General features: G+C 42.9%; 1 protein-coding gene across 4 annotated transcripts in view; it reads left to right on the top strand.

Annotated features, from left to right (window-relative positions):
- The window catches only part of CCDC158 (coiled-coil domain containing 158), a 67,210-nt gene extending 43,263 nt beyond the window's left edge, over window positions 1–23,947 (top strand). For 2 of the 4 annotated variants that reach the window (XM_083176849.1, XM_083176841.1), the window contains exons 15-24: window positions 317–429; window positions 1,891–2,049; window positions 3,689–3,781; window positions 6,713–6,859; window positions 8,206–8,354; window positions 8,578–8,634; window positions 11,680–11,747; window positions 13,701–13,883; window positions 15,437–15,532; window positions 17,859–23,947. In XM_083176849.1, coding sequence (XP_083032975.1) covers window positions 317–429; window positions 1,891–2,049; window positions 3,689–3,781; window positions 6,713–6,859; window positions 8,206–8,354; window positions 8,578–8,634; window positions 11,680–11,747; window positions 13,701–13,883; window positions 15,437–15,532; window positions 17,859–17,887 — 1,094 coding nt within the window. In that variant the 3' untranslated portion in view covers window positions 17,888–23,947. The remainder of the gene's footprint in view (window positions 1–316; window positions 430–1,890; window positions 2,050–3,688; window positions 3,782–6,712; window positions 6,860–8,205; window positions 8,355–8,577; window positions 8,635–11,679; window positions 11,748–13,700; window positions 13,884–15,436; window positions 15,533–17,858) is intronic. The other 2 variants (XM_083176857.1, XM_083176866.1) reach the window with 2 other exon arrangements.
- The last annotated feature ends 894 nt before the right edge of the window (window positions 23,948–24,841 follow it).

Below are 24,841 nucleotides of genomic sequence, written 5' to 3'. Positions count from 1 at the left end.
GCTAGGCCAAATGAGTTGTATTGGTCTCATGAAACTGTTTTTCCCAGTACTTTCTGCTTTCGACTTCCTGTTGAGCAATGCTGTCACCCCCAATTCTAAATGTTAGAACTTTGCTGCCAATGACTGCCACTTTGTGCTGGTCACTTCTGTGTGGCACCCACTTATTAACTAGCTTTGAAGTGATTGGTTCTGCTCTTTACAGGTTTTAACAGGCTAACTGGATTGTATTAAATTAAGCAACTTTATATAACCACTTTATAATATGTTCTCTTTATTAATTCATTTCATTTGAGGAAATCCTGTTAATTTTTTTTAGCTATTAAAATTGCAACAAGAATGCAGAAGAAAATCACGGCCAAGAGAGAGCAGATTGACTCACTACAAAGCAGGATTCATTTCTTGAAAGAGGCTCTGTCCAATACAATAAAGGTATATTTCTAGTATTGCAGCACCACATGAAACATTAACGTTCAAAGAAAATAACCATAATCATCATAATAATTCACTGGCTCTCAACTTCGGTCATCAGGACCCCACACAGTTCACGTTTTCCAGGTCAACCGACAGGTGCACTCATTACTCACTGACAGATTTTAAAAGATCCACAGGTGGAGCGAATTATTTCACTGGATTCTGTGAGGAGACCTGTAAAACATGCACCGTGTGGGGTCATGAGGACCGAATTTGAGAACCTGTGTAATAATTAATAGGCCCTTATTCAGATCTGATTGCAGTACAAATTTGTTTGGAAAAATGGGCAAAACCATGTGCACTGCAGGTGGGGCAGATGTAATGTGCAGACAGAGTTAGATTTGTGTGAGTTATTTTGTTTCTGTGCAGGGTAAATACTGGCTGCATTATTTTTACACTGCAATTTAGATTTCAGTTTCAGCACACCCCACCCAAATGTAACTCTCTCTGCACATGTTACATCTGCCCCACCTGCAGTGCACATGGTTTTGCCCATTTTCCAAACAAATTTGTACTGCAATCAGATCTGAATAAACATAGTTTGTTATTAGGTTTTGTCTGTTTTAAGGTTTTAGAAATTTGGAGTACTTTTAAACTAAATTCACATAGAGCGTGCTTATGATCTATACACGTGGAAGCAGCCATTTTGTGGGTCAGCTAATCTATTCAGCCTAACAGTTTACTGTGAGTTAGGGACATCCATGGGAGGAAGTAAAAAGTATCACTAATAAATAGTGAGTGCAGTTACGAGTGTGTGGGTCCACACCCTAACATTATGTTCACCTATCACAGTGTAAGTCTTCGGGGCATCCCAGCGTCTCCGGGACTCCTGAAATAACTAAAAATGTGTCAGCTACAAGAACACAGACCTTCCTGTAAATCTATGCCCCTTCCCACAAAGCCACCCTTTTTTTTGCAGTGTGCAGATACAGCACACACATGTAGTCTTTAACCCACACCAGGTTTTGCCAAAACTAATGACACCCCATGAGTGAGTGACCAGTGCACTTCCCAAAAAAATTCAGTGTGCTTATTTAGAGCATTTGGCTACAGAACAAGAAACACTATGTACATATTTCTTTTGTCGGCAGCTCTTTGTGATATGGTAGTACCCATAAATCCCTGCAAAACTTTTCTCCTGGAGATAGTTCTTGGCACCAATGTTCCAGGGTATGAAGCTAGTTGGTGCTGTAGACACCTTTTGTGATAACCACTATTTATCATCATGTAGTAAAAAAAGAACTGTCAGGTTGTTCAGAAATATAATGCATCATTTTCATTGAAGGTAAAGACGTTTAGGTTGCAAGTGATAAGGTTAGCCTAAGTTTAATAATTATATTAGAATTGTATGTTTGTGAAATGTTCTATTCTTAATGCCGAGGTGCAGTGTCTCTGACATTACTTGTTGGTTTGTGTAAGGATAAACAGTTCCAAAAAGTGGAAAGCAGGAAATTATTGCAGGAATGTGTCCAAGAAGCAGCTGAGAGGAATTCACTGTCTAATTTGGTTGAGAGCCTCAAGTCTGAAAATTCTACTCTTAAAAGCAATTTGGCAAGCAGAGAAGCAGCGCTGGACAAGGTAATGGTGTTCTTATAGTGTACATGCTGTAATAGCACAGTATGCACTTATGTGCTCAGGATTTGTGCATTTATTTTCTATTTATTAGTTTGAGCGGGTGCAAGAAATAAATCTGTACATGTCTCTAATTGAGTCACTACCAAAAGTTAGTCACCAAACATCCTTATAGGTGAACTATCTATACCTGGCATCAAGCTCTAGCTAATATACAGTGTGGTGGAAGCTCCATTTTATTAAATAGGAAGAGATGCGCAATGTATCTCCATCCCTGAGGTATTCACCACATGTGAGGTTCCCTACTGGGCAATCCCAGCATAATTCGCTATTCAAGATACTCACTGGATCTTACCAATACCTAGTCCTAACTTTTCACATGAGTGCTAGAGGGACTGCGGTGCCAGATCTGACCTCCTTCCCATCTCCATACTGTATGTATTTCCTTGTGGTCAATGATATCTTAGTTATTGCACAAAATCTTAGTCCACCAAATATCTGGTTCTGACGAATGTACCAGCTAAATACATTGCAGGCTATGCTGACAGCACATCTTGACCAGCATTACAAGTAATACTCCATGTCAGTCCCCTTCTGTTCAGTTCCCCTATACAAAAAATAAATATTATATATATATATATATATATATATATATATATATATATGTATGTATGTGGGAAAAGAACAGCAGTACTCAGAGACTTGAAGCACAATAAAGTGTATATTTAAAAAAGCAGTTGCATGTGAGCCAATGTTTCGGGGCTCGTAGCCCCTTTGTCAAGGCATATGGGATATGCCTTGATAAAGGGGATGCGCGCCCCGAAACATTGGCCTTACATGCATTGGGGATCTATTACTGGAAGATATTTAGACTTGGTTTGAGAACCACTGGTCTATATGCATGAGAATCCGACAACACCTAAAAACGCATGTTCTGTCAGTACCTGGAAGTTAATACCGACCTGATCGCATGGCCGCCTTCGCACAGTGGCTTATTATTGATGGACTGCACATGCATATGGGCTGCATTGCTTGTACACGATGCCTGGCAGCGATGAGCTCCTGCTACTTTATTGATCGCTGACGTTCGTAAAATGATTGACAGGAAGTAGGCATCTGAGGGTGGTAACTGGCCATATAGGGGGAGTGCTATGGCAAATGGTAGGCTTGACTAGGAAAATGCTAGGCATGCCTAAGCGGCTTAGGGGAGGGTGTGTGATGTCAGCAGCAGGCTGGATATGTCTGTTTTCATCATAACTAAATGCTGTCGGCTGCAAATTTGTAGCTGAACAATCATGTCTGAATTACCCCGCTGGTTCCTTCATGCTTTTATGCTATTTCCCTTTGCCCTCTTTTGTTCTTCTCTGATCTTTATTCTAAATACAACTCCCCTGTTTTCTTTGAGTCACTGAAATGCCTTAGGATGCCAGATTATCTTTGATATTGTTCCCCATTGAGCGGAGGTTTGCCCTTCTGCTGCGCATAAATGGCTTTATGTTCCTTTTGTACTGTGTAAAATTGAACCCGTTTTGTTACCAAAAAAAAAAAAAAATAGAAAACAATAAAACTTTGCATTAAAAAAGAAAGAGAACATAAAATACATGTAACGACTCTTTAACCCTCCTCACATATTTGTCTTTTGCAGACTTTGTTGCAGTTGTCAGACTGTCAAACAGTAATCCAACGTTTGGAACAGGAAGCAATGTGCCTGAGGTTACAGTACACACTGGATTTAAAGGCAAGACACATTGGGGATTTAGTTGAGAAGTTTATTTAAGGTCCATACACACGGAGCAATTATGCAGTGTGTACGGTGCATGATGATGGGGAAAAACGCTCAGTACATACACGCTGAGCATAATCCCCTGCCCAGCCATTTTACTCAGGGGTGGACGGCTTTCCCTAGCAGGACACTATGGAGAGCTGTCCCATGTAAATCTGCAAGTGATTTGTATAAATACCGCAATCCATGGTTGCATATCCATTCGCAATTCACTAATCATCAAATGATTTTCCACTCTGTGCAAATCTGCATAAGTCTGACCCTTCCACAAGCCTGAGGCTGAGACAGGCTGATGGGGGCCTGCGCTGACATCAAAGACCCTCTCTTAAAAGGTCTGGGTACGCCTGCATTTTTCTGACACTCCCAGAAAACGTCCGGACCTACCCACAAACGCTGACTTCCTGTCAGTCAAATTATGAGGGGATTGCGATTAGATATTTAGCCTATTTTTGTCTCTATTTTGGCTTGCCGACGTGTGGTGGGATCCGTATGCATGCACAAAAACGCTCAGTGTGTATGCACAGAGCGATTTTCAGCCCAGTGATTTTCCCCATCATTGGTCTGCATACACGCTGGGCCCAGTGTGTATGCACTGAGCGTTTTTTAGCCCAGTGATTTACCCCATCATCGGTCTGCATACACGCTGGGCCCAGTGTGAATGCACTGAGCATTTTTTAGCCCAGTGATTTTCCCCATCATCGGTCTGCATACACGCTGGGCCCAGTGTGTATACACTTTTAATCAGGCCCAAAGTTAGATTGTGCTGCTCTGTACTTTTTTAGAGAGAGATTTCATTAACTGTATAAGACCACACCAGCCTATTTTTGCCAGAGACCATTATTGTGTAAGTTTACCTAAGTGTCATCACCCAATGTTGACTCTGCATATACTCTATAATACATAAAACAAATATACACACACTTTATACAGATGACCATTTATTGGGGTAACACATCCACATATATTGTTCTTTTTAACACGTTGATTGTGGTAAAGCGCAACAGAATCTGCTGCGCTATATAAGAAACTGTAAATAAAATAAATAACTGGAAATGAAGCGATGATGCTCATAAAGAGAAAACCTGTAACCACGATTGACGTTAAAAAAAGATAACATAAATTATATCTATCTGGAAAAACTTGTGGTCAGATCTGCTCCAGCAGCTTGTGGCTGTATCGTTAGTTCACCATTTTCTATTAATGGGCTCATTCTGTTTCCGGTTACGGTACATATTGGATGGAAGTTTTGAGAAATTGCCAACACAGAGGGACATGTAAACAGCCGTGTAATTCACTGTTGTGGTTAGCCATATTTGGAGACCTTTACTTTGTACAATAGCATCAGTGGTTCTCGCCTAGCTTGGAAGTAGTACATCACTGTAGCTACTTTTATTTGCAAATGTGAGGAAGTATTCATGCAGTTTAATGGTGTGTACACACGGTAGATGTGCCTTAAGATCCTATCCACGATCTGGTCACATAGGATCATGGATAGGATCTTAAGGCACATCCGATTTGCATCCTATCTTGACTATATAGTGCAGATCTGCACTATATAGACAAGGCAGCCAAGACTTTCTGGCTTCCGATACATGAACGCGCATCGGATTGGGATCGCAAGGGTTAAAACCCTTGCGATCTGCATCCGATGCCGATCCGATGTTGACTATATCGTCAACATCGGAAAGGAAATCGGACCGTGTGTACACAGCATAACTTCTTTCGTACTTGGGATATCCACGGGTTGAAATTAATTTGACATTATGTTACAACTTTTACCTGTTGATGAGCAAGAAAAAGGTGCTGTAACTTAACCAATCAGCACCTTCATTTCCTAAACTGCACTACCAAAATGCAGAAAATATCAGATTGGTTGGTTAAGCAGAGTACACACTACAGGTGGCCATACATCTACAGATTGATTGTCAGATTGGGCTGGTTGAAACAAATTCCTGGTAATGGATGAGAACAAATGACAATTGACCATTTAATTTGAAATGCTGGAAAACTGCCAAAAACTGTCATTCAGATATTACCAGGTTTTTGTTCCAACCAGCCCAATCTGACAATCAATCTGTAGATGTTTGGCCACCTTAAGTTGACGGATTGGCCGTTTCACTGGTCCACTGATCTATCTAATGATTGCTAAGTGCATACACACTTCACGATCAACGGGCCAATGTGTTGTGTCTGAAGTCACAACTGGGCAGGCATTGACGTGTACCCATCCAGTTGTGCTGTCAGTTACCAGTAGTCCCTGCAGCAATTGTACAGGCAGTCTGCAGACACACACATACATCATAATACACGTATATATTTACACATATCAAGCATCGCATGTGGTGTAGGGTTGACGTGATATGTCTGTTTAAGACATAGTTCAAAGACATATTGGGGACACCCACCCACCGACGCACCCACAAGTTACATCCTCTTTCGTCTGTGCTCTAGTTTTCACAGGTGTCCTCCAATATATCTCATGTGCTCTTTAGCTTTATACTCTTTGCATGCAGTATTTATGTAACGGGTTCCCTTTAGTATAGAAATGTAGGAATCTAGATTAGTGAATATGACCTTTGCCATAACTTATTTGAAAAGAATTTGGCATTCAACCCAAGCTGTTCATAAAATATTGACACACGTGTTGTACAGTGGTCGTCATGTCTGAAAGATGAATTGCTAACATCATAAATGTCCGTAATAAGATATCAGCGGTTGTCTGTCATGAGTGCATCTATGAATAGCAGAATAGCATCCCAAGCTTGTTTTATATAATTTATACATGCTGACTGATGCAGTCAGTCTGTTTAATTACACAAATTGGCATTTGTATTCAGTGTCTATTAACAAGGTGAATACATTGTATACTGTATGTACACTTTTCAGGCACTCAAAGGTCCAGTCTTAGAAGATAAGACTAGTAAACAGTTCTACCTAACAGCTCCAGTGTCTTCCCCCCATTCTATTGACATTCCCGTACGTGACTATAATCTGCACATCAACGCCAATAATATTGACTTAAAGCCTACAGAGGTGAGTAGTGTAACTTCTGAAATTGTAATACTCAGGGGAGGTTTGGGGTGGAAAACCATCCCTGGAAATGTATGTAAGCAGCCCTATTGGGGGGTGGGGTTGGTTGAAGTGTACAGGATCCCTCCTCAAAGGGTCTGATTCTGAAGCATGGCCGTCGCTCCCTCCCACCCACCACTCCCTTCCCCACCAGCATCGGCAAATGTTTATGCACTTGTCGGGTCCCTGCTGCTACCAATATCAGTGTCTGCGGGGAGTCGGCTAGCGTGTAAGGGGTTTAAGCCTTTCACTGTGTAAGGGGTGATGTATAGATGTTAGATGGTGTACCAACTCGTAATGAATAAGAGGTCTATGTACTAAACCTTTGAGAGACTTAAAGTGAGTGGATATAAAGTACCAGCCATCAGCTCCTATCATTTTTAAACACAGCCTCTTCAAGGATTAGTACATAGAACCCTAATTGTCTTATTGCACACATCTATCTTGTCGTTCGTCACATTGTATTCATGCCATGAGCTATAGAGGCATATAGTGCAATTCTGCAATGAACTATAACTAAGATTGCATTCTTTGGTAGTAGGTGCTCACCTTTTATATACAGTATATTTAGCAATTGCAAACAGTGACATTTCCAAATAAAAGCAATAGACTTATAGGGCCTACATACAGGACGATCTCAATAGATCGCTTAGAAAATGCCCCTACATGGCTCCGTGTGTGGCCATAGTAATGTGCGGGCCCCGCCATTAAGTTCCAGCATGCTGGATAAAGCTAGTTAATTGCCGGTCAGGGCCAGTGTTCTCACCGGAGAACACTGGCCCTGACAGACATCTCTGAGTGCTGAGCTATCTTGCTGAGCGATCTACATTGCTCAGATCGCTCAGCAACATCTCCTCGTGTGTAGGCCCCTTTACACTGCCACACTTACCAGCAGAGCCGAATTTCCCATTAGGCACGTGAGGCACCGGCCTAGGGGCGGCACATGTTTGGGGGCGGCACTTGGATGCCTGTGATAGTACTGTCAGCCCAAATTGTACCAATAACTGCAAAATATCCACTGTACTGTACTATATTCCATCTTAAATAAGAGTGTAAATGGATAGGACATGCAGATACTGCCCCTATAAACTGTCCTACTTAGTAAACATTATTGTTGTGCCTAGGGGCGCCCTCATCCCTAAATCCGCCCCTGCTTACCAGCCTGTTTTCCGCATAGCAGGGGGTTCCTGCTCCTGACTCCTGACAGCTCCCATACTCTGGTTTAGCAGTTGGTGCATTTCATTTACAATCTGTATTACTGCTTCTAAAACGCACTAATTCACCTGATGCTTCAATGTTTAATGTTTCAGCCATCTGTTCAGGATAACATGGCAAAGCCAACTGAGGATGTCATACGTCTTTCAAACCATCTATCATCAAGTGTACAGGCAGTCAGTAAAGACCAGGCAGCTTTGAAACTAAGAAAGTGCATTGACCGGACCTCAGGCCCTATTTCCAAGTAAGAATAAATTACTTTAAGGATGTAATAGAATCCCTATGTATATGCATTGCATGAAGCTATTTCCAGCACCTCTGTGTAGCTTTCACTGCTGAGCGTAAATGTGTGTTAACACTGCTAATGTATGTTATCCTCCATCTACACTTCTGTTTGTGTGTGGATGGACAGCATAAATTATTGATAACACCCAAAAATGTATTTTGATGTATTTATTTTTTCACAGCGAAGCCTTTACCAAAGATCTAGCTGGTTCCAGTTCAGTGCTGACAAGTTTTAGCAGGTGAGTGATACAATGGTTATTTCAAAGTGATATTTTCTGTTGCAAACACTGGGCCTCATTCAGAACAGTATATAAACCCGATAGTTTATGCGCCACCCCCATCATGTAGCTGTGCCAAGCCCAGAGCCTGCGCCATCGGATTCAGACTTTCTGGAGCCAGCTGACCGCGTCCAAAGGTCAGTTTGTGCAGGCTTTAAAGACCGTGATGGAGAGCCCATGCGGCATCTTTGGCCGCTGCAATCTGACATTCTACATCATTCTACTCCTGGGGATAATGAAGTAACTTACAAAGTAGTTCTACTGTATCACTGAATTTTCATTACTCTATAGTTATTTTTTTATAATACACATGCATGCACACAACACTGCTGTGTGCATGTAATAAATTACATAAAACATACATACAGGTCGAGTATCCCGTATCCGAATATCCGTTATCCGAATTATTCCGAAATACGGACATTCCAGAAAGTGAAAAAAAATTTTTTTTTTGCTAAAAACTCACTGGGGACATTTGTAACAGCATCACTGGGGACATGATATGTAACTGGCACTATATATGTACAAGAAAATGATTGCTTGGCATTCAAATTCAGTGCTGAGATTGTACACACATTTTGTTTCACGTTTTGAAACCTTGTTTTTTGAACAAATAAAATATATTTGTGTGTATTTTATGTGGTAATAAAATATATTTGTGTGTATATTATGTGTTTATACAGCATAAATGCAAGATACTTCAAAATACATCATTGAAATATTAAAATATTCCGAAATACGGAATAATCCGTTATCCAAAATTCTCCTGGTCCCGAGCATTTTGGATACGGGATACTCAACCTGTACATATAAAAAAAACTAACTCCTGTAAGAAAAACAAAAATACTAGCACTGGCTTCCCTTTGTTGGCCGTTTTCCCTTGCTGGCCACAAAAGGAGTCACAGGATCTCCTCTCAGTGAGTAGTGGTGGTAAGAAGAAAGAAGTCCCGTTTTCATTATAACACTGGGCCTGATTCTGAGGTGGGAGAAAAAAAGAACAAGTAACTGTACACCTTGGGCCTGATTCAAGTCCCACCAGTTTAGCAAACATGCCACAAAGTTTGTGTTATAGTGTGTACACATGGTCCGATTTCCTTTCCGATGTTGACGATATAGTCAACTGATCTGATCGGATCGTGGATAGGATCTTAAGGCACATCTGACCGTGTGTATACACCATTAGACCTATGTTTCCATGTTAGACCTGTAATGTTCATGTGCAGTACATCATCATACTGTCAGTAATTGACAGTCTGATGCTGCTTGAGCACAGGAGGAGGCATGTTGCCACCGTTTTGGGTGAGGGGTGAGGCCAGTATACTGTATCTGTTGGATGACAGATTTCCTGGCCTCTTTATTGCATCAGCGGCAGAATCCCTTGGCCAGGTCGGCTAATGGTGTCATATATGATCCAGAGCTGCATGCTAGAACACCTGCCTCCTGCGTACATTAGTGATCTTTCCTGACGCCTCCTGCTGCATTACAATATAAGTGCAATCACTGCTGCTTTTATTTAAGCAGCAGCAATGGCAACTTCAACCACATCTAAATGAGCCCCTTGTCAAAACCATGTTGCCCTGCAGGTGGGGTACATGTAAAATGTGCAAAGAGGTTAATATGTGAGCGGAGCGTGTCCAATCTGATCACTAAAAGTTGCTGTGTAAACATAAAGCTGTTGAACATTTGTGAGCTACATGCAAAAGCGCTATTATTTACACTGCATGCATTATATTGCCTCTCACCCACCTATTTACTGGATTAAAGAAAATGCCCCTTCTGCGGTCCTGCACAGTCTCTTCATATGCTTCTATACAGTTAATGGCTGTGAGCACCATCCACTAATCAGCAATCTGACAGCTATTTGCTGCCTGGCTGCAGGACAGCTAGGAAAGGCTGCACTCCGATTGGTGGACAGTTCAAGCCATTCACCAGTCAGCAAGTGGATAGCCATTCAATGTCTTGCTGCAGTCTGGGTGGGATGTAGAAAATGCTGTATGAACACTCTCATCTGGCCACTCAAACCAAGTGGCCAGGCAGCATTCTGTAAGTACCACCCAGGAAGGTCCGGAGACCCCAGCCCAGGAGGCATATGCCCTCCTTTCAGTCAAACCCTGCATAATTGCAGCATGGATTGCTGGTTTGTCCAGGTGCAGTTACTTGCTCTTTTTTATTTATACATTTTTTTCTTTTGCTTTACTCCCACCTCAGAATCAAGTACATTGTCTTTTATAGTAGAAGCAAGCACAGTTTGCCTAATATTGGGAAAGCACACTGCATTTTCATATTCATAGATTTATTTTGTAGACAATGCACAATACATTGGGACTAGTTTATATTATTAGTGGCAAATATATTTTAAATGTGTGTAATACATAAAATAGGTGTAATGTCTTCTTTCTTCCATTTATGGATCTAAGCATAACTGAGATTTCTTGACCCGAGGGCCTGATTCAGAGATTGTTGCATTGAGCTTCTTTGGACGCAGAAACAATGCTCAAATATTGTAATGTAGAAGAAAGCATCTGTAGGAATGCACCTCCTGCATGCATCTGTGATCCCAATGTCGGACGACTCAGCATTGGGTCATCAATCGCAGGCCTCTGCTATCTGAGTGAGCCTCAGGATAATCAGACTCGACACCCGTACTCCTCTGCTGGGGTTAGGAAATCTGCATCTGAAGAGGCAGAGCCTAGCCATGCCTACAAAACAGGGACAACATGACCCCTGTTCTAGAACAGTCCCCTCGCTCCACACCCCCCTTCCCCAAACACTGCAGCATGTCCGCTATGTTGCAACTAAGGGGGGGCTGCGTGTTATCACAAACATTGGAGAGGTATGTAATCGGTAAGATTTATGTGTATCACTACATTAACTAAGTTAATTGTCAGAATTTCGTTTAGAAAGATTTACTGCAATTATCCTAAATATCCACACAGTACTGAAGACTATTTTCCAAATGACCTGATTAATAATCCATTTGCTCATATTTTTTTTTCCTGTTTTCAGGGAGCCATTGACTTTGTACACAGCTGATCTAGAAGATCAAGAGAATCTTATATCATTTAGTAAAACTGGTGAGTTTAGGAATAGGTATTTGTACAGGTATGGCATCCATTACCCAGAATGTTCTATAAACCAGAAAGGAATCAAAATAAAAATTGTGGTTATTCTGTGATTTCCTGTAATAAATGATATGCCAGGGAAATTGTGGGAAAGAGAATTCTTCAAATGTCATTTCTTTAAGATTTAGGGGGGTATTCAATCTATGCCGATATTTCCCGACATGGGAAATATCAGCAGTCACCAATTCAATGCTGTCGTTAACTACAGCAATGCAGCCATTACCAACAGCATTGAAGGCTGTCAGATCTGGATTTTTTAAAGTCAGAAACAGCCGCGGATTTTCGAATTTACGCCCGTTTTCCGGACTTTACGACACTCAACTGTCGGCACGTTGAATACCAACAGTCAAATTACTTTCAGAAGCTGGAGAAAATGGCTGGGGTTTCCAACTGTTGGGAGGTTCCAATAGTCAGAATCCTGGATTGAATCCCCCCCTTAGAGGTATGTGTACTAAGTCTTGGAGAAAGATAATGTGGAGGGAGATAAAGTACCAGCCAACCAACTCCTGCCTGTAAGGCAGTTAGGAGCTCATTGGCTGGTACTGTCTCCGACCACTTTATCTCTTGCCACAGACCCCATTTGCCTTTATGTACAAAGTTGTGGGTTTCATAAGCTGTGTAAAGTATAATGGGGTATGCACTGACTGTGAGTGGAGCTTACATTTTCCTCTACAACCCATCAAGAAGCAGTGGCTTGTAAAAGCTGCTGCTTTGTAAATAAATCCCATGGTGTTTGAAAATACAGAAAACTCCTTTATCCAGAACACCTTTGGGGCCTGATTCTGGTTCACTCGCAAAAGAAAATTCTCTCTCTATTGGACAAAACCATGTGCAGGTGGGGCAGATGTAACATGTGCAGAGAGACTTAGATTTGGGTGTTATTTTGTTTCTGTGCAGAGTAAATACTGGCTGCTTTATTTTTAAGCTGCAATATAGATACCAGTTTGAAGTACAAACCCCACCCAAATCTAACTCTTTCTGCACATGTTACATCTAATCTATCATAATAGGTCCTATTCCTTTGTTAAAAACCACAACATTCTCAATGGCTCTGTGACTAGTCATTTTTAGAGAAACTGAATGTCTGGGCTAATAGTGTAACCAATTAGTGTCCTAACTAGCAATTAACCTTTGCCTTAATGCAACACTTTGGCATAAACACACAACATACCCAGAACACTTACTTTTAGATTTCTGGCATGGTAGCCGCTGATATCAGGTTTAAAATTAGCACATCATTGCATGGGACATCGGCAGCTGCCTAGTCAGACCTAATGCTAATTATGCTGTATGTGCTGATCATAAATTAAGTGTTATTGTTTTTTAATGATATTGTTGAGCTGTTTTTTTGTTTGTTTCGTTTTTGTAAGATACTCTGAGCGTTCGGTTCGATTCCCACCATGGCCCTATCTGTGTGGAGTTTGTATATTCTCCCCATGCTTGCGTGGGTTTCCTCCCACAATCCAAAAATATACTGGTTGGCTAATTGGCTCCCAACAAAATGAACCCTACAATGTCTGTGTGCGCGTGTACATGTGGTAGGGAATATAGATTGTAAGCTCCACTGGGGCAGGGACTGATGTGAATGTTCAAATATTCTCTGTAAAGCGCTGCGTAATATGTGTGCGCTATGTAAATAACTGGTAATAATAACTGGTATTAAGATAATAGATATAATCTGATTGGTGGCCCATAGCAGCATCCTATCTGAAATAGAGCTCCAATCTTGGTAAAGAAACCCCAAAGTTCCTATGGATAATGAATGCAGCACAGAGTGTTTTTGTGTAAGGATCATGGTACAAAGTGTGAAGATTACTGATGTCTTTCCTCAGTGAACAGTAAATACATGTGGAAAACTTGTTTTATGGTTTTATCCTTATTTATAATTTTGTTCCTTTTATCAAGAAAATTCTTACCTGGTGGAACCATGTTACACATCCTCTCCAAAGAAACACATGAAAACCAAAGAAATTAGACCTAGATCTCCAGTGCACTCCCTGCTGACAGCTCCAGCTAATGGCACTGACGTCTGCAGCAACATGGGCAGCCCTCATAATGTACACCCTGCTGCTGGTAACTGTGCTCTTGGTAACATCTATTTTCTTCTATCTTCTAGGTCAGTGTTCCTAAACTCCAGTCCTCAGAAACCCCTAACAGTGCTCGTATTACAGATCTCCTCCGTATCCCCAGTCAAATAATCAACACCACCTGTATGTCTTAAAATATACCAGCCACTACACCTGTGCACCAGCGAGGAGATCTGGAAAACATGCACTGTTAGGGGTCCCTGCGGACTGGAGTTGGAAGACACTGCACTAGGCCTAGTCTTTTCAATGACTGGATTTGTTGTTTAACTCTTCAGCATTAAGTTAATACCTAACAACATTTTATCAAGCATTTCATTATGTTGTACATCTTATTCATACCATGCATTCACTAAAGTCTCAAGAAAGGGCTTTTCTGCACTCCAATCTTTACAGGGTAATAACTTTCTTATGGAAATGTTTGTTCTTCAGCTTCACATTCCATTTTAATATCATATACATTTTACATACCCTTCATACAATGCACAGGTACATGTTATTAATACAGTTGTGGTGCACTATTCTGCAATTCACTGATGGTGAGGCCAAGTAGTTAGCCGCAGCCATCATTTTCTATACATACAAAGACAATGAATCTGTTGGGCTTTGTTCTTTTGTATCATATGGCCACTTAATATAGACAACACCCAGCTGGCCTATGGGCAATAAGTGACATAACACTAAGATGCCCAATCAGGTGCTCGTGGCTTTGCTATCCCTTTTACAAGAAGACTTCACCTGCTGCAGTAGTGATCCATCCTGCCAGGATCAGGCGGATTACAGCACCCATGGTGCTGCGCAAACCACTCATTGTGGAGGCCTGGAAATTGTTATCTTGTGATGGAGATCCCTGAACTCTCCATACCCCTAATTAGCGACAACACACGTTTGTGGAGGCGTCATCGCTCCCCCCCCCCCCCCCCCCCTAAAAAAAAAATATTTCAGCAGACTTTCAATCGTTGATAGTCTTCTGCCTTCCTGCTTCCAAATCCCATAACCTGTTTGTGCACAGGCAGAATGGGTCCTGTGCATGTGGAAATTACCAAGCATCTGTACTTTGCTCATGATAAAGCATTATGGGGGGGTATTCAATGTAGGATCACGGTTGTCGATCCCCGCCGACAGCCGTGATCCAGGCCCGTTTGCGGTCAGATCTACCGCAGAACGACAGGCGGGATTCAATGTCCCACCTGCCGCTCGGCGCAAAGGGACGTGGCCGCAAAAACGCCTGTGGATTGTCGATCTGCGACCCAGATAACGACAATCCACGGCCGGTATCAGCAGAACGGGCCCGACAGCTTCTGAAGTCGGGCACGTTCTGCCGTGATCCCTCATGAATGCGGTCGTTAATGACAGCATTGAATAGGGAGCTGCCGCTATTTCCCACGTCGGAAATAGCAGCAGCCGATTGAATACCCCCCTATAACTACACCAGAATAGGCCTCTATATGTCAGATTGACAGTTTGCCATTTTCTTACAATTACACGTGTAAAAATTGTCACATGTAACCATATTGTAATCCATGTCAATGCCTTGTCATTTTTCTTTCCTTGTAGATGAACAATGTAATGACCTCAATACGAGCGGAGTTCTCCAATATAGATTGGAAAGCCTGCAAAGTCTTGCCAATGATTTGCAAATGAAGAATAAAGGTATGGAAACAGGTTGTAGTATAGTGGGTGGACAGGGTTCAGATCAACCATGGGATGGTCCATCCCCCTGAGTTGACCCAGCTTAGTTAGATGTGTAAAGATTGTTAGCAGCCACATCTTAGTAAATTCACCCCTATGTCCACTTGGATAGCAAAGATTGATCCAAGTGGACCGGCACTAAAAAAAAAATTGTGAAAAAAATGGTGTCTAACTAGCATTACTACCGCTGTAGCAGCTGCCGACTATCTATGCATCTAACTAAGAGGGGTAGACCATACCAAGGTTGATCTGAACCCCATCAACCCAGCATCCGGATGCCATGGAAACATATACATAAGAAAATGCAGTGTGCATCTGTATAGTGTATAAATTAACCGCAAGTGCATAGGCGCTGGAACAGGTGGGCAAGGGGCCAGCTGGCACCCCCAAAATATTTCAGTGATACCAGTTAACCCTTTCAGGTCCAAGGTCTAGTCAGGCTCAACAGCCCTAGCGCTAGTAGCAGATGCAATGGTGAGCCACTTTAAAATAAGAACATAAACATCGTTCACCATTCAATGTAGACCATTTTTGAATAAAAAAAAAATTACAATTAATTTAAACATTTAAACCAGACTGTTTGAATTGCAAAATAAATTTGGACTGCAAAGGGTTAAAGTTTTTGTTTGTGCGGTAAAGTGCAGCTGCCATCTACAGTTAATACAGGTAGTGTTAGCACAAAGATAATCCCATTTTTGGCTGCTCGGTCTCCTCCCTCCCCACATTCCTTATCCACCAATCTCCAGGGCCCTCCTCCCCACTGCAACTAGCTCCAACACCTAGAGTGTGTGTGGCTAGTTTCTGTAGGCTGGACCCTCCTATGGGATCATCCCTGTTCCCCTCTAAGCCACTACTTCATATGTTCCTCCCTACTTCCCTCTCAGCCCTGTCTTTGGGGGTTATTCTGGTTCACGTCTTCTGGCAAATTCCTAAAGGGATTTCTTAAATGGACAAAACCATGTGCACTGCAGGTGGGGTAGATGTTACGTGTGCAGAGAGAGTTAGATTTGGGTGGGGTTTTATGTCAAAGTGAGATCGATATTGCAGTGTAAAAATAAAGCAGTCAGTATTTTCCCTACACAGAAACAAAATAACTCACCCAAATCTAACTCTCTCTGCACATGTTACATCTGCCCCCTGCAGTGCACATGGTTTTGTCCATCTAAGAAGGAATTTGTCAGAAGAACCAGAATAACCCCCTTTGTCCTGTGACCCCTTCCTTTATGGCACACTCTGCCCTCCCCCATTTCCAACTGTGTTCAACTTAAAATGTAGCGTGTAAAGGCTCATTAACCTCCATGCACAGCCTCAGCCAGGGTGTATACACACTTGTGGGAAATCAACTGAAAAAATCAGGATACCCGTAAAATGTTGTTATTCCGTGAAAGTATTACAGGGGTTCTACAGCAGATATAAAAAAAATCTGCTGACCTTTCCCATGACAATAGAGATGGTGTTAGTGTCATATGTAGCCTATAGACTAAAATTGCTAAGAGGGATTGTCTAGAACTCTTACTGGTAACAGTAAGTCCGCAGCATGACGTGATCACATTAGTTTACACATTGCTCAGATGAGCTCCTATCAGAGCACTTGACCCTGGATGAGATTTTTAATACATCTGGGCGGAAATGAATTTATTTTTGTCAAAATACCAGCAATAAGAAATTATTTTGTTCTATTCATTCATTTTGTTCTATTCAATCTGTTATATAATTTCTTTAATCAAAATGACCCAATAAGTCTGTGGACCTCATGAAAAAAATTGCTTATTTGACTAGGACAATTGTGTGGTTTATAAAAAGGTAGTGGGTATAGGTCAGTAAATGACAATCAAAAACTGCATTGTGCTAGACCCTGTTACCCTCAAGTAATAACATTACATTATGAAAATTGGGTGCAATAAGTTCACATTTAACTTTTTTTTTCTTTACACGCAACACCTACTGTATATGCTACTTTATGAAATTAAAAATAAAACTTAACTATTACATTAAAAAGAAAAGCAAAAAACATGGCCTAATAGCTTTCCTTTTTATAAGCAGGTGTCTTACTACCAAAAATCCAATAATCAGATCACGTTTTCTAGTAATTATATAATTTGTAAGCCACGTTTTGAAGTTGGCGGCAGCAAGTAGTAAATCAGCTAAAAAGCATTAAGCAATAAGTCAATTAGATTCTTCATCTAATTGACTTATATGTAGATAAAGGTTTTACTTAGCAAATGCAGCTACAGTATATAACATTGAAAGCACATGTTCATATATGTTTATTGATTTTCTGTCTTAGAAATGTCACTAATGATTGGGAAAAGGTAACAACAAATCAGCAACGGACAAATGATTGGCATTGGCTTGACATTTTGAGAGAACTGGACTGAGTGAAATCTTCTGAGAAGAACCTTGTCAAGGAATGGGGATTATATATTTTTTACTCAATGGAATTCCTGATTTTATACGTACTAACACAGAAATGATGAAGTGGTCCGTCCTTTCCACTGTCTCCCTGTACTTACTTTCTGTATGACGATTAAAGCCCCATACACACGGGGCAATTTCTGCTAGCCTGCCTGCTGAGCGATGCAGGCTAGGGAAATTGCCCCCCTTGCTTCCCGTCGTTAGTTCGCCCATACACATGTAGCGATGTGTATGGGCAACATGTTCCGACCAGTGTTCTCTGGTTAGAACACTGGCGATCTGACTAGATCTTAACTACATGCAGTCAAAATCTAGTCAGGCGATGGTGCCGCACATCACCGTTGCTCAGGGGCATACACACGGGGCGATCCATGCTTAATTTCTAAGCAATCTAGACAGATTGCTAGAAATAGGGCTAAAAAAGTGAGACAAAATATGTAATCTGCTAAATCTCTGTATCTTTTCATTAATAAGTATGGTTAGTATGGTATTCACATATTTCTACTAAATCATATCTTGGCATTCCAAATTTAGGGCAGACTCATGTAAATTGTTGTGGATTCATTTATATTTAGATGCTATTTACTGTTTTACACACCGTTTTGTTTTAGCACCCATTTTATAATGTTATTTAATGTCTCTGTAATATGCTTTTTGATATACATTCAAAAAACATCGGATTATACTTGCCGATAATTCCTTTTCTTCCTAGAGACCATGGCAGCCATCACATTGGGATATCGCCCCACTCCTTGAGTTAGACAGGTTACTTTTTTCCCAGGCTCCTCCCCTCTGGGGTATATACCACAGCTCCTCCCTTCCCCTGGTGTCTTTTCGAGTGTCTCCTTCCTCTCTGGGAAAAAAGAACATAAGGGAGGGCAAATAATGGCTGCCATGGTCTCTAGGAAGAAAAGGAATTATCGGCAAGTATAATCCGATGTTTTCTTCTACGATCCCATGGCAGCCATCACATTGGGAATACCAAAGCTAAATACACGGGAGGGCCCAGTCAAGTTATAATTCTTTTAATTATCCATCACACCATGTAATACTTGATCCCCAAACTGAGGGACAGACACATTTACTTCATAATGTCTAGAGAACGTGTGAACTGAGGACCAAGTAGCAGCGTCACATAAGTCCTTTATCGACGCCTTCGCCTTCAAAGCCCACGAAGTCGACGTAGCCCTTGTAGAGTGTGCCGTGACAATCGTTGGAACTTCTCTTCCTTCCACCTCGTACACGAATACAATGATCTCTCTGATCCACCTTGAAATGGTTTGTTTCGTAGGAGTCAATCCCTTTCTTGACCCCTCAGGGATTATAAATAAGCTTTTTGTTTTCCTGATTTCCTCTGTTCTCTTCAAATAAGTAGTAATACTTCTTACTACATCTAAATTGTGTAAGGCCATCTCTTCCTCACTCTTGGGTTCCGGATAGAACGTCGGCAATGAAATTTCTTGGTTCAAATGAAATTCGGAAATGACTTTGGGGAGAAAATGAGGATTGGTTCTAAGAACAATCTTATCCGGGAGAATCTTCAGATATGGTTCCTCTGCCCATAGCGCCTGGAGTTCACTAACTCTTCTCGCTGAGGTGATGGCGACTAAAAATACGGTCTTCCAATTTAAGTATTTCAATGAGATCTCAGCTATCGGCTCAAAAGGTGGATTCATCAGAGCTTTTAATACTAGATTCAGGTCCCAAGAGGCTACCAGGGATCTAATTGGAGGTCTCATCCTCTTGATCGCATTCCCAAATCTAATAATCAGTTGTTCTTCCGCCAGTCTTCTCTCCAGTAGGACACTTAAGGCTGAAATCTGCACCTTCAATGTTGAATTGGCCAGACCATCTGCAAACCCCTTGTAGAGGAATTGTAAGACATCAGCAGTTGGGACCTCTTGTATTGCCTCCATTGATCCCCTCCAGTTGAGAAACGCTCGCCAGACCCTATAGTAAGCCATGGAAGAAACCTTCTTTCTTGCCTGGAGTAGCAGAGAAATTACTTGATCCGAAAGACCCTTCTGCCTCAGATGGCACCGCTCAATCTCCACGCCGTCAAAGCTAACCCTGCGGGATCTGGATGTACCAGCTGCCCCTGCCTCAGGAGTTCTGGAACTACTGGCAATGTCCAAGGTTCTTGAACTGCCATCCTCAACACCGTTGTGAACCATGCCCTCCGGGGCCAAAAGGGAAGAATGATTATCACTTCCGTCCCGTCGTCCATTACCTTCTTTAGAACCTTGGGGATTAATGGAAATGGGGGAAACACGTACCCCAAACCGCACGTCCACTGGACCGAGAAAGCATCTATTGCTGCTGTCTGGGGGAGAGAGTATCTGGAGAAGAATCTGTTCACCTTCTTGTTTAAGTGTGTCGCCATTAGATCTACTTCCGGCACCCCAAAACGACTTGTCACTTCTCTGAAGACTCTTCCATTCAGCTCCCATTCCCCTGGGTGCACCTTGTTTCGGCTGAGGAAATCTGCCAGAATGTTCTGTTCCCCTGGGACATGAATGGCTGTTAATGACTCCAAGTTCTCCTCCGCCCAAGATAGTATCTTTGAGAGTACTGTCATGAGCGACTTGCTCCTGGTGCCCCCCTGGTGATTTATGTAGGCAACCACCGAAGTATTGTCGGAGAAGATTCTTACATGCGTCCCTCTGATCGCCTGGGAAAAGTCTCTCACCGCTCTCCACACGGCCTCTGCTTCTCGCCAGTTTGACGAGTTTGCACCCTCTTTCGGCTTCCACGTGCCTTGAATTGTCTCTCCCTCGCAATGAGCTCCCCAACCTAGCTGACTTGCGTCGGTTGTGATTAACCGGAACCTTGGTGACTGGAGAGATGTTGTCTTGCCTTCCAAGGCTTCCCTGGTCCACCAATGTAGAGACCTCCTTGTTTCCGAAGACAGATTTATCTTCTTTGTTATGGACACCCTTTTCTTTAGAAGTGGCAGGATCTTGATTCTCTGTGTGGGCGTCAACTGGCTCTTCTGACGATTCACTAGCCACCCGTGCCTCTTCAAACAATCGATCACCATCTGCATATGTTGTGTCAGCACCTGTTCGGATGGAGCCGCTATGAGTATGTCGTCTAAATACGGCCAAATGAGAATCCCTCTTCTTCTTAATAACGCCACCAGAGTTACTAACACCTTTGTGAAGACCCTCGGAGAGGCCGCCAGACCGAAGGGCAGACACGTAAATTGGTAATGCTTCCCTTTTATGCAAAACCTGAGGTACTTCCGATGCAGCTGATGTACTGGGACATGATAATAGGCATCTTTTAGGTCCAGGGACACCATGAAGTCCCCTCTTCTTATTCCTGCCGTAATGGTTCTCATGGTCTCCATACGAAACTTCCTTACTATTAAGAATTGATTCAGTCTTCTCAAGTCTATAATAGTTCTGATCCCCCCGGTACTTTTCTCTACGAGGAACAGATTGGAATACATCCCTTTCCCCCACTGGTTCCTTGGCACCGCCTCCACTGCTTCTATGGACAGCAAATTGGTCAGAATCTTTTCTAACTCTCTTGACTCCAGGGCCGACCTGGGTCTTCTTGACACCTGCAAAAAATCTGAGGTGGGAGTCTGGTTGAATTCCAAAGAATAACCCTCTCGAATTATCCTCTGTACCCACCTGTCCTGAATCGAAATGTCCCATACATGTGGAAATTGGGCCAGACGGGCTCCCACCGGGGGAAATAGCTGGTTGTCATTGTCTTCCACCTCTCCTATAACTCTGCCGAAAGGACTGTCTGGAGCCGGAAAAGGAGCCTCTCTGACTGTACGGCCTACCCGGCCTGTATGCCTTGGCATCCCTAAAGTTTTGCTTGTAAGTACTTGGATACGGGAATTTGTTCTTCTTATCCTGAGGAAGCTTTAGGGATTTGCCCCCTGTAAGCCTGTGAATCAGGGCATCTAGCTTGGTGCCAAAGAGACATGCTCCTTCAAACGGTAACGAGACCAGACGGTTTTTGGAATGAGAATCAGCCGACCAGGACCGCAACCATAGGGCCCTCCTTGCTGCTACTCCTGCTGCCATAGATCTGGCCGCAAAGGAGGTCACATCTAATGACATTTCACAAAGAAACTCAACCGCCTTCTGAATCACCTCTAGATTCCTCATAATGTACTGTCTTGAGATCTTCTCCTCTAGGTCCGTATGAAGTGTAGTACACCACATCCTCAATGCCCTTGTAACTGAAGCCATCGCTACCCCTGATTTCAGGGATACCGCTGCGGAAAGGTGTAGTTTCTTCAATGAACCCTCCATTCTCCGATCCATAGGATCCCGGAAAGAGGCCCCATCTTCCAATGGTAATGTAGTGCGTGATGTCACCTCTGCCACCGCCGCATCTATCTTGGGCACACCGCACCACTTCAGACATTCCTCATCCTTTATAGGATACATTTTATCAATACGGAATAATTTTCCTTGCTTTTTCTCCAAATTTGACCATTCCTTCACAATAGTCTCCTTCATCACACGATGGACCGGGAAGGAACGACCCTTTTTGGATCTATCCTCAAATAATAAATCAGCCCCTTCTATGGGTGTGACAGTCTCTTTATAATTCATAGATTTATAAATATGCTTCAGCACATATTCCACTGTTTCAAAATTGAACACTCTAGTATCCTCTTTAATCTCCCCTGGCTCATCCGAGGTATCCTTAAATTCCTCCCCATCATCAGAGGTATCATTTCCTTCATGCTCCAATTCTGCCTGGTCTCTAGTTCTCTTAGACCCTTGGTGTTCTAAGTACTCCTCTTTGGCCACAAAAGATTTTTTCATCCAGTCCATTAATTTTTCCAGCATTATAGACTGATTATCAGAGGCTTCAGGCTGTGGTTCACAGCTCTCACATATCGTTTTGTCAAGTGCAGCATCAATCACTCTATCACAAGCCAAACAGCGTAGCTCTGAATGCTTCTTTTTAGCAACTTTCTTTCTTGCTTCAGAGGGCACACTATAACAACAATAGAAACCCTATTACTATTCTGAAATAAAATTCTAAAACTCCCTGTCATAAAAACGCATAAGGCTCACCTCACAGGGGCACTGTTTCCTCTACTGGGGGAAGGCAGATCCATCTCACAAACACCACTATCTGCAGCAACATAAAAACCCATAAGGTATGAAAACACACTGCCTTTACAGATGCTGATAGTCAAAGGTAACCAATCGTCCTACCTTACAGCCGATTTGTACAGAACTTCACTGCTGCTGCTTTGCCTCACAGCAGCTACTGACAGGCTCCCTCTTTTATTCAAGCAGAGCGCGCTGGGAAGCGTGCAAACGCCGTCCGGCGTACCGGAAGCGCGTCTTAGCGCAAAGGAGCCTGGGACCTGTAGTCTCAGCGCGTACTGCCGAAACCGGAAGTACGCTACAGGAAGACGCGACGCAAGGGATTCTGGCTCCTGTAGTCCAAATCCCGGCGTCCACGCTTGCAGCCTCACGCTGGAGGCTTTAACAACTTTCTTCCTCCCAGTCCTGTAAGTTCTGTCGGAGAGTGCACACGCTGTTAAGCGCTAGTGCTGGTGTTCTGAAGGAAAGAAGAGGCTCCACACCCTCGCTGCTGTACTCCTGATGGCATGGACAGGAACCCTAATAAGGGTCACGCTTCCAAGTTGCCACCCCCTGAGTGACCCCTGTATCTAAAAGGTGAGCCAAAATAAAAGTAACCTTCCTGACCTAACTAACAAGGAGACAGGAAAAAAAAGACACCAGGGGAAGGGAGGAGCTGTGGTATATACCCCAGAGGGGAGGAGCCTGGGAAAAAAGTAACCTGTCTAACTCAAGGAGTGGGGCGATATCCCAATGTGATGGCTGCCATGGGATCGTAGAAGAAAAAGCATATGTAAATAATTTTATGTTGTGTATATTTTTATTGCATGGTAACACGCTTGTGATGCTATGATATATAATCAGAATGATCGGTACTTGTTTCCTAGCACGGCCACAATCGTGTGGATCGTGTACCTTTAAGTTAAGGTACACGATCCACACGATGGACCCGATTTCCTTTGAAATCAGGTCCATTTTGCCGGCAACGGTACAAAATCGGGGGCATCGCGTTGGTCGGGACCATTAACATTGGTCCCGACGCGATGCCCCCGATTTTGCCATAGGCTTCAATGTTAAAATATTTTTTAACATTGAAATCGTGAGGATCGCGTCGGTCTTGTGCCATTATAATGGCACAAGATGAGATGGACTCAAGTCCATCTCACCTTTAAAAAAAATTTGAAAAATGTGAAATGGGCCAATATGACCCATTTCACATTATAGATGTCCCCGTCGTCACCCCACGATAGACGCCAACCCAAAGCGTGGCGAGCGGCGGCGGTGCGCGTCCTCCGACCTTTTCATTCCCCTACTATCCACGTCGGCGTGGAGTTGAGAATAGAATAGTGTGGCGAGCGCAGCGAGCCACCGAGCGGCGAGCGCACGCGTATAACTTCACAGGTATACGCGTGCGCTCGCCACGCTTCGGGCTCGCTGCGCTCGCCACACTATTCTATTCTCAACTCCACGCCGATGTGGATAGTAGGGGAATGAAAAGGTCAGAGGACGCGCACCGCCGCCCCTCGCGGGCTCGCTCGCCACGCTTCGGGTTGGCGTCTATCGTGGGGTGGGGTTTACGTCGTAAAATTTGGGGTTCTAGGGAATATTTCACATTGAATCCAATGTAAAATCGGGTCCCAGGGACCCGATTTACATTTCATTCAATCAAAAAATCGGGTCGGTCGCATCGCATGCGACCAAATCGCATGCGATCGACGCGAATTTTCCGACACGACCACCCCGATGTAAATCGGTGTGGCCATGCTAGGAAACAAGTACCGAA

Source organism: Crinia signifera, chromosome 1, assembly GCF_055691185.1.
Source record: "Crinia signifera chromosome 1, ASM5569118v1, whole genome shotgun sequence".
Classification (NCBI taxonomy): Eukaryota; Metazoa; Chordata; class Amphibia; order Anura; family Myobatrachidae; genus Crinia; species Crinia signifera.
The sequence above is the reverse complement of the archived record's forward strand: the minus strand, read 5'-3'. Positions and strand labels throughout refer to the sequence as shown.